The sequence below is a fragment of the Engraulis encrasicolus genome, chromosome 9 (genome assembly GCF_034702125.1).
Source record: "Engraulis encrasicolus isolate BLACKSEA-1 chromosome 9, IST_EnEncr_1.0, whole genome shotgun sequence".
Lineage (NCBI taxonomy): Eukaryota > Metazoa > Chordata > Actinopteri > Clupeiformes > Engraulidae > Engraulis > Engraulis encrasicolus.
Genome location: NC_085865.1, coordinates 35,372,907 through 35,382,930, shown reverse-complemented (window position 1 = coordinate 35,382,930; position 10,024 = coordinate 35,372,907). Strand labels below are relative to the sequence as shown.

At 43.7% G+C, this 10,024-nt stretch overlaps 1 protein-coding gene across 1 annotated transcript; it reads right to left on the bottom strand.

Annotated features, from left to right (window-relative positions):
* Positions 1 to 565: 565 nt before the first annotated feature.
* On the bottom strand, positions 566 to 6,787 carry rgs9bp (regulator of G protein signaling 9 binding protein). Its single transcript, XM_063206181.1, has 3 exons — positions 6,689 to 6,787; positions 3,162 to 3,468; positions 566 to 1,994 (listed from the first exon to the last, which is right to left on the bottom strand). Exons 1-3 carry the CDS (start codon positions 6,785 to 6,787, stop codon positions 1,630 to 1,632), a joined length of 771 nt encoding a protein of 256 aa, XP_063062251.1. The 3' UTR covers positions 566 to 1,629.
* Between the last annotated feature and the right edge of the window lie 3,237 nt (positions 6,788 to 10,024).

The following is a 10,024-nucleotide window of genomic DNA, read 5'->3' as shown; positions in this document are numbered from 1 at the left end:
TGGGAGAAATGGATGGGGTAGGGTTGTGAAATGACCTAGGCGGGATTGAAAACTGGGTCTCCACCATGGGCATGTAGTCTGCACGTGGTCATGTGCATTAGTGTTAGCCAGGCAGTTCCATCCTAGTCACGAAACACCTTCAGCGTTACTACTAGTCAGGCCAAGAGCAATGCAAGTACTTTCTGAGCTCCCGAAAAATCGGGAACTCCTCCCACTTTGTAGGGAGGCAAACAACCATTAGCAAACCAAGGGAGGCGGGTCAACCATGGCGTTTGAGAAATGTTAATTGTTATGCTCTTGGTCAGACCAAGTCTCGAAGAGATTTGAAAGTCGATGATAATCAGGCTACATTAGTGTAGCCCCATGGACTTTATTGCTGGATCAGTGTGGTGACTTTACCACTATTCCATCTATATTGTAATGTGTTGTAATACTAAGAAAGGTCTTGGGTTTGCAGGTGGCAGTGAGAAATCATCAACCCTTCAGTATAAATAATTCAACATCATGTCTTGTATAACTGAAATGCATTGGTATTTACCAATGTTTATTTTTTCATACACTTCCATTTCAGCATTTCAGGTACACTTCCACATGGCTGATGAGATCTGAAGACGTAAATAACACAGCAGGCCAGTCAATGAACAACACAAAGGAGAAATATTGCTATTTTGTTGAAGAAATTAATTTTGTTCTCGAAACAAAGTGCAACTGAGTTAATAATGGGGATCAAAATTATGAAAGTGAAATGAGGGATCAATTGAATTGATTGGTCCAAAGACAGCACTGAACGCTCTTTTTCTCTGTTTTAGCCAGTTTATGTATTGGCTTACTTACATATCCGGGCCTAAGGTGTAACCTAACACATTAAAATATCAGTTTCATCATGCTAAAAAGAGAAAGTCACAGAAACACTGGTGAGGATGATCATCTTTCAAGTGCATGTCATTGGGTCTGGAAGCATTTCACTTGATGGCAACACACACTGATACTGTACACTTTAGTTTATACACATACTGTACGTAGCTTTGAGAGGATCATAGAAAACATTCAAACACAGCCATTTTACAAGCTGCAAGCCCTAACATTTGTTACAATTACCATATTGCACCTCAGATTGTTCCTTTTAACAAGCAATTCTGTGTTTGTCTATTGCCCAATTTGCTCTCCAACAGCACAGATGGCAAACCTTTTGATCATTTGGAAAAGAATAATTAGACGGGTCTACTATGTCTCTACGTCGGCCAGAACTAGTATGTGGATCCATTGGGCCACCACCACCCACAGAAGATGGAGGATATTCTCCTCAAGTCCCTCGACATCCTTGTTCGGGTTATTTGGGGCCCTCGGTGTCCCCACAACAGAGGTAGGACAGGTATGCATGCCCGTATCCACCTGTCCGTGGATTTGTTTGATCTCCCACAAGTTTCCAAAAGCAATATGGTTTTCACCGAAAATGTTGTTACTCTTTCTTTTATCTTTAATTTTTCCATATCCGATCTGATCCATATTTCTTGAGTTGACGATTCTTTTGAGACACTGCACCAAACGGAACAGCGCTGTGCGGTGTCGGATGAGAGTACATGTCTCCCAGAAGTCTTCCATGTGGTCCGATGTCTATCTCGCTCCTCCTCAAGCAAAGAGGACGACACCGATGGAGAGGACCACCGCCACTACGCCCACGCCACACAGGGCCACGATAACAGTGCCACGGTTCCCTCCCCCTCCTCCTCCTCGCTCCTCGTCTCCTCCGTCCATCAGGGCAATGGAGGCACTGTCTGTGCTGACCAGTTCTCCATCCTGGGGTCCCCGCGCCTCCACAGCCCAGCGCATGACGTTGACCTTCAGCTCGATGTCGTCGATGGTGCGGTCCACCTGGGCGATCTCCTCCTCTAACTGGCTCAGCTCTTGCCGCTCCACGCTGTCCGATTGGGGCCTCGCCTCGTACTGCAGGTTGTGTAGGCTCAGGGCACGCGCCGCCACCTCTTTGGTGTCCCCTTTATGGGTGTGGGTGGGAGAGAAAAAAATGCATTTTAAAATAAAGTATTGGAATCTTATTTTGCTATTTCATCCCCTTGGTGCACCCTTTAAATTGTGAAAGAGAAACGGATTTTAGAAAAGAAAAAGAGATTCTAAACATTATTTGGTGTCCCCTTTAATGGCAAAACAGACATTTAATTTGTACTTTTTGCACACTTTTAGAGCTATTAAAGGATTATGCTATATTCCCTTACTTGTGTTTGAGCATGTTTTATGTAGGATCCAGAGAACAGTTCCTTTAGCCATTGGATCCACAGAACAGTTCCTTGGGGTATAGGTTATGGCTCATACTGACCCAATACAAAGGAATGCGCGCAGGCCGTAATTTGGATCAAGGAGTACTTAAGCCTCCAATAAAGCCTTTGAGCCAGGATTAAATTGTGTTATAACTCTACTAATCTTACAAGATGAAATAAAGTTATATCTTTAGTGATCTTACAAGATGCAGAGAATAAAACAACTGAGCAACTAATTCTAACATTTGGACATGCAAATACTTTTGCAGTGGAATACCTGTCGACCTGCTGATTGCTAAATACACAGAACCAAAGGTTCTAGACCCAAGTGTAGAGTTCTAGAATCTTTGCACAGAACCACAGGCTTTCTAGGGCACACAGTCAACCAGATATACCAATACCAGTGAATATTGAAGGAGGTAGATCTTCACCAAACACCAAACCCAAAAGTCACTACATCCTTTGCTTTTACAGTCATTAAACCATTCTCTGTCCACATTGCCAACAATGACAATCTTCAAGTTGAAAAAGAAAAAATACCAAGGCACTCTCATCTATCAAAAGTAAAAAGCCTTTATTGCATGGCTTGGGTACAATAAACCTTTAAAAAAAACTCCAACATGTTTCGGTCGTCCGGCCTGAGGAAGGCCGAAACATGTTGGAGTTTTTTTTAAAGGTTTATTGTAACCAAGCCATGCAATAAAGGCTTTTTACTTCTGATAGATGAAAGTGCCTTGGTATTTTTTCTTTTTCAACCTCTACATGTGCCCATCCAAAGAGCACCACAAAGAGCACCTTTTTTGAGTCCAGGAAGCTCTTACAACAAAGACTTTTTGTGATTTCTCTACAATGCCAATCTTCACTTCACTCTTGCACAACCAGCCTCACCTTGCATGCCCGTCTGCACCAAGGCACAGGTGTTGGCCAGGGAGAAGACGTTGCCCATGTTTAAGACTTTGCACATGTCGGCGTGCATGAGTTCCAGGGAGGAGGAGAAGGCCACCCACAGCAGCTCTGCGTCCTTGCGCTCGGCCTCGGGCAGAGCCTTGTCCCTCAGACGCGCCGTCAGGTGCTGCCGACAGGACAGGGTGAGCTGCAGGCCACGCTCGCGCGTCTGCTTCAACTCCTGCCGCAGGTTGGGACTGTCCGTGTTCCCGCCCACGCACGAGGCAAGGTGCCGGTGACAGGCCACCACCTGTGAGCATCATAATTATGTTTAGTAAAAACAATAACAGTCTTTGTGCAGCATAATTCATACAAGATGAGCCTGAAAGTGCCAAAACAGTATGGTAGACGTTGGGGCTGTCCATGTTGCCACCCATGCATGAGGCCAGGTTTCGATGGCAGGTCACCACCTGTGGGGATCATAATTTGAACAAAAGCAATCAGACCTGGCACCCTGGCACCCCTGCCAATGCTACATGCACGTATACGACAATGAACTCACACTTACTGGACAATGTTCATCTGTAAAGGACTGTGTACCTTGTAGGGAAGCTCAAATCTCATTATACTTTGTATAATGACGATAAAGGCTTTCTATTCTATTCTATTTATTCTATTGTTGGCGCCCCCGCAGGCAACCCAAAACACTGCGGGTGGAGACACAGACAGACAGACAGACAGATAGACAGGGCAGCATTGAAATTGCAACAACTTGCCCAAATCCCCTCTGGGGGGCTGGTATTTACAGTATATAGCACAATATGTAGTCGAGAGTGTTTCAATAGTTTAGGAGACACACAGAAATTGACACTGTCTGTGCTGTCTCCCACGCAAGAGGTCAGATGCCAAGACTTTTTCTACATTACGTGATGCATGTCATGTTGTCATGTGTGTGTGAGTGTGTGTGTGTGTATGTGTGTGTGTGTTTTTGCACAGGGTGTGTGTATGGTCTTTGCCATGGCTACAACGGCACTGTATTGTTATGCCAAGGATTCAATTCCGATCATTTTCCAATCCTTCCCGGTCTCTTTCTCCAACTCACTTCCTGGCACCATCTCATACTGTCCTGTTCATTAAAGGATGTGCATGACTCTGTGTGTGTTTAGCTCCACCTGCAGACGACACATGCTCTATCAGACAGACCAATGGAGTAACAGACAGAGACAGACATGTTCATTTCAATACCTGGCCAAAACCCCACCTGGGGACAGGCAGGTGACAATAGCTGTATTTGTACAGCGCAGTTCACTCAAAATGCAGCTCACGATGTCGCAACAGTTTGGTCAGAGCCACGGACTGTATGGCTAGAACACATAGTGTGGTGTTGCTGAGCTGCAGTACAAAATGTATACTATTGGACATCTTAATTTCCTTTGGGATTAATAACTGTTACTCTACTCTGCTCTACAATGTGTAGTCTAGTGAGACAGATTATCTGTGGTATGTCAGATGTAGGCCCTCATTTCAGCACAGAACATTTACAATACAGAATGAGTACGTATTTAATGGTTTTCAAGTGTTCAGATTTTTTTAATTCCCTCTGAGGAATACTAACTGATGAGGTTAAAGGAACTGGTGCGAAGGTGACGTGACAGTGAAGAGGCCTGACAATCCAGAGCGCTGACCTTTCTTCTGTGTACATTTTCAACATAGATGTTTTGAAAACACAGCTCCTATAATTGACAGACGTGCAGACACATTTGTAGAAATTGCCATAGCCAACATATAGGGGAGATTCTCAGTCTTATATGGTCCAATTTGCTGTAGCCCACATGTGACACAAAATGGAGGACTGGTCTGTCTTCAGCTGTCAGTTACATCTTTGTTAAAACTGCACTAGCGTTGTGAAAGCTCAGTATGGTAGTCACCATCCCAAGCAATGACAACACAGACAGTTTCCTGAAGATTGCATGCAAGAGGGAGTGCATGGTTTCCTTTAGATATGTGCAATACCATACACATCATATTTAAAACTGACATTTGCACTGTCAGATCAAATTGAAATCAGATTCCTTTTGTATAGAGTAGAGTAAAGTAGAGTAGAGTATAATTTATCCCAGGGGGAAATTACGGTGTCACGTACTGTAGCATACACACATACATAAATACAAAAAGACATTGCCCTCGAGACATTACACACATACTTATACATAAATTAACCATATATTGCTCACTGTTAAATACATTTAGCCAAGGTATCTCTCTCTCTCTCTCTCTCTCTCTCTCTCTCTCTCTCTCTCTCTCTCTCTCTCTCTCTCTCTCTCTCTCACAAACACACACACACACACACACACACACACACACACACACACACACACACACACACACACACACACACACACACACACACACCAAATTATAAAGTGACCATAGTGCCACATGTGCCTTAGCTGAGTGGCACATAGAGGCCAAGACAAAGTGATTACTGATGCCTATTTTTTAATTTGAGAGCTACCAGTGCTAATAATACACTGGAAACATATCTAATAATCTGGTAGGCCCAAGGTCTATTTCAGTATAAGCCTTATAGCTGCTTAGAATCAGTCATCTCGCGAGAGGAACAGAACGAAATCCCTCCAGGGATATGCAAATAAAGAATATTAAAGGCAGTATAAAAAAATGTGTATACCTGTGAAAGTGACAAATGTAAACATTTTACAACATTGCTTTGTCACACACACTATATTACCAAAACGGTAGCTAGTAAGGTTCATTTATGCAGATATTAAAGGCATAGGCCTACTAGTGGCTTTCAATTTAAATGGTTCCTTGATTAATAAACTAAAATAACCAAACCCAATGGATGTATCCAATGTTGCTTTAATATATCCTAAGACATCGTAAAATCTGACATGTTTATCTGTTTTGAGCAAGGCATGCTGTTAAATAATGTTATATGTTATTACACACACTTGCAACTGTGTCATCTTCACTGAAGTAGTGCAACATTTAATGATGGGCATAGTGCATTGTGTCTTTCACTTCCTTTGCAAAAGCTCTACAAAACCTGAGGTGACCCAAATTTCATTCATTGTTGGTTCCTGGTTCCAATGTTTGGTGAAGCAAATCATTTTTGTCTTCAGCCTGAGCTTGTAAATATAGGCTGTAGAGATAAATAATTAGGCACTGAACCATAGACCTTTTTGTGTAGACTTAGTGCCTTTTTGCCCTTGGGGTGTATCACATGACATCTCAAGGAGGTTGGGAGACGTAGAAACAGATTTTTAGTCAGAGACTATAACATACATAAGCCCACTACAATACTACGACTACTATTATTAGAGTATAAAATTTTACACTAAAATAGAAGATATTACCTGGAACACATACCATGCCTTACTTACTTAAGCGTAGGGAGCACTGAATTATAGGTGGCTTTGGCAAACATCAACACAAACACCAGCACACACAGGAGCAATTAAATAAATACTGTCACTTTCTCTAAAAAAAACTCAATTTCAGCATCTCACCTTGACGAGGCAGTCCACCAAAGCTCTTCCCTCCTCGGGAGTCTTGTTTTCGCCGGCAGAGCCATCACCAGCTGCCACCTTATTGTTGGTAAGTGGCATGAGTGTGGTGCTCCAGGTGCGACAGGGAAGGGATGCCCCCCTGTCTCCCTGTCCAGTCCCGGCCCAGCTAACCCCTACTGGGAGGAGGAGGAGGAGGAGGAGGAGGTGAGGGTCTTCTCCTGCCCCAGCTCAACCCTCCAAGCTCCCGAGCTGAAGTGGCCGGCGGTGTCCCACAGGCAGGACTTCGCTCCTGCGGTCCGCTGCTGGATTAAACATGCCACTCTCAAGGTGCCCAGCTCGCTCCGCGGGCCAAAGACAATACGCTCCGAAGATGTCAAATTCCTCTGTGAAAAGTAGAGAGCAGTCATCCAACCAAAATATAACAATAAAAAAAATAAAGAAAATAAACTACAAAGTGTTTTTAATCAAACAGCTGGGTTAGTTAAAAGAGGCGATGTGTAAGTCCTAGGTATATGTGATAATCCCTATGATTGACCCCTGTGTGCTGACGCAGGTTAACACCGGTGGCTAATCTCATTATGTGTGTCTAGGAGATGCAGTGATGCTACTACTACTGCTGCTGCTGCACTACTACTGGGGAACATGCCTCCTCTCCTCCGCCTCCTCCAAGACAGCACTTTCACTAACTGGACTGACTGACTGACTGGTGAGCAGAGGGATCCAGCCACGAGGGGCAGAACTAGATATACAGACATACAGACACACGCACACCAGGGCCGCGGACTGCTGTGACCGAGCCCAGGACAATCGGAAAGGGCCCCTTTCTCAATACTTACAATTTAATAGGGACCCAATTCTGGGCCCCCTCTCACCCTGGGGCCGGGACAACTGACCTGTTTGTCCCTTCCTGTCTGCAGGCCTGCACACACACACACACCCCTCTTCCTGTATCACACACACACACACACACACACACACACACACACACACACACACACACACACACACACACACACACACACACACACACAGAGCTCACCTCTACCCCCTCGACCCCCGTTCATTTCCCCCTGTTACTGCTTTTGCCCATAATGACCCCAGGCTGGCTAAAAGGACAAGGCAGCGCTGCACTCTTCATGATGCATTCGGCATTCCACTTTGAAGGATGTCATGCGACAGTAAAAGAAAATTGAAAGGAAGAGGGGACAAACATATGACCTACTGCTTTCTCATCTCTTTTCACAATTATTCTATTGTATTTGATTTGGTTTTAAGGTCTTGTGTGTCTTTAGTAATGTGGAGAGTATGACAGGAAGTGAGTGAGACGGAGAAAGAGATTGGGGTAGTGTTGAGAAATGACAGACTCGAACCCGGGTCCCCATGGGCATGGGCATATAAGCCCATATGTGGAGGCCTACTGATCAAAATTAATGAATTTTTGCACAAACAATGATTTCATGGAACATAAACAATATATTGGTTTGTATGCTAATCAAGATAAATCTGTGTGACAACAAATGGCACATTGGCTATACCAACAGTATGTTTATTTCAATCAGGAAATATGAGGGAATGTGATATTGTCCCTATAAAAATAGACAAGAAATTAACAAACTGGCGGCACTAGCTTTTGCCCTTTGGTGCCCCTTTAAGTCCTCAGACTTTCAGACGATGCAAATAAAGTGAAGTATACAATCCAGTGTTTGGCCGGATATTTGAACATATGCATCATGCATGTTAAAGCACATTCAAGTAAACAGTCCGGATAGCCAGGAAGCCCTGTGGCGTGTAGGAGTATGCAGTCCATCTAGCCTTGGCCTAAATGCATACAGTAGGCCTACTGTTAAGAGCCCCTTTTGTTGGACAGGTCTCTTTCTATTGGCCAGGCCTCCATTCAACATGCAGGCAATATGCATTCTTTCATTGAATGTTTTCAGGTTTTGTGACACCGTAACCTCAAGTGTCTCTATGAAGTCAAGACCCCTTGCATGGGATGTTGTTAGTGCAAGCTTCATTAGCAAGAGCAATCAGAGGGACAAAGGGTTCAAAGTTGCATCGGGTGGGGGGCCTTTTAGATTACTTTGTCCTGGGCCCGTTCAAAGCTGTCAATGACCCTGTATCATTACTTTGCCTATGTTGTATACATGTTCTCAATTCAACTTCTCTATCCTTTCTGCCAGGGAAGGGAGCCATGATGTGGCAGTGGCAGGCACACACAGTCTAGCAAGCAGAGCAGAGTTGATCACCCACTGTAGGCCTAGCCTATGTGAATGTCCTCTGCGGCAGGTCGAAGCAGATTAAGGACACGGCGAAAATAATCCTTGAAATATGGCTGGAGGATTGGCCTGCCCTGGATATCCCATGTGAATCAAAACCTCGGAGCCAATCAGATACCGATCCCTCCGTAATGGCAGTGTGAGGCCAGCTTCACGGCACGCACTATGGCCTGCTGCAGCCATTGGACTCTGCATTACCTCACTTGTTTAACCCAGGTGGAATATGTGGGGGCAGGGAGTTTAGAGTTGACTAGACTTTCGAATGTTGACAGTGATTTGATCAAGGAACTTGGATTGAACTAGCCTAGCAATTAGCATCCTGCTTCATACTCTAATTGCAATAGCCAGGTGAGAATTGTACTATTGACTACTAGTACACCAACCACATCATAACCACCATCATCACCATCACCACCATCATCATCATCATCCACAACAACAACATCTGCAACGACAATACAAACATCAGCATATACTAATCCTTACATAGGCCTATCTGTGCATGTTTAAAAAACCCTCCTGCACATGTGTTTTATTAGGCCTATAGCTGCCAAATATTGGACAATCAGTAACCTGTTTAACCCAGATTTTGGGTCAGCATTTGAATGGTGACTGGTTTAAGCTTAGTGGAGGGACTAGAACTGAATTAGATGCACCTCATAATCATCATCATCATCAACAACATAAACAACAAACAACAACGTCTAGGCTATAAATATTTTTCAAGCCACATTTCCAACCACCACCACCACCACCACCACCAGAAATATATCTTTCATTGAAGTAAGATCAAGGCAGCTAGCCTAAACCATTCTGATAAAAATGTTTATACAATTGGATAAAACAAGTCCCCTTTGGCACTGTTAATATTTGCAAATAATAATAATAATAATAGGCCTAAATATATATACCGGTATATATATTTATGCCTAGTCCTAGGGCCTTTTTATTTTTTTTATTTTAACATTTGGTCGTTTACAGCTAATCTCATTCTTCTTCCTCCATTGTAGCAAAATGTATCATAGAATTCTGTAGCAAGAGATTCCATTCAGAACTCAGA

Bases quoted from the DNA above. Each gene is read 5' to 3' on its own strand.
- rgs9bp (XM_063206181.1), bottom strand. From the start codon at position 6,787: ATGCCACTTACCAACAATAAGGTGGCAGCTGGTGATGGCTCTGCCGGC. The intron at 3,469-6,688 runs GTGAGATGCTGA...TGATGCTCACAG, and splicing joins TGGTGGACTGCCTCGTCAAG to GTGGTGGCCTGTCACCGGCA. The intron at 1,995-3,161 runs GTGAGGCTGGTT...ACACCCATAAAG, and splicing joins GGTGCAGACGGGCATGCAAG to GGGACACCAAAGAGGTGGCG.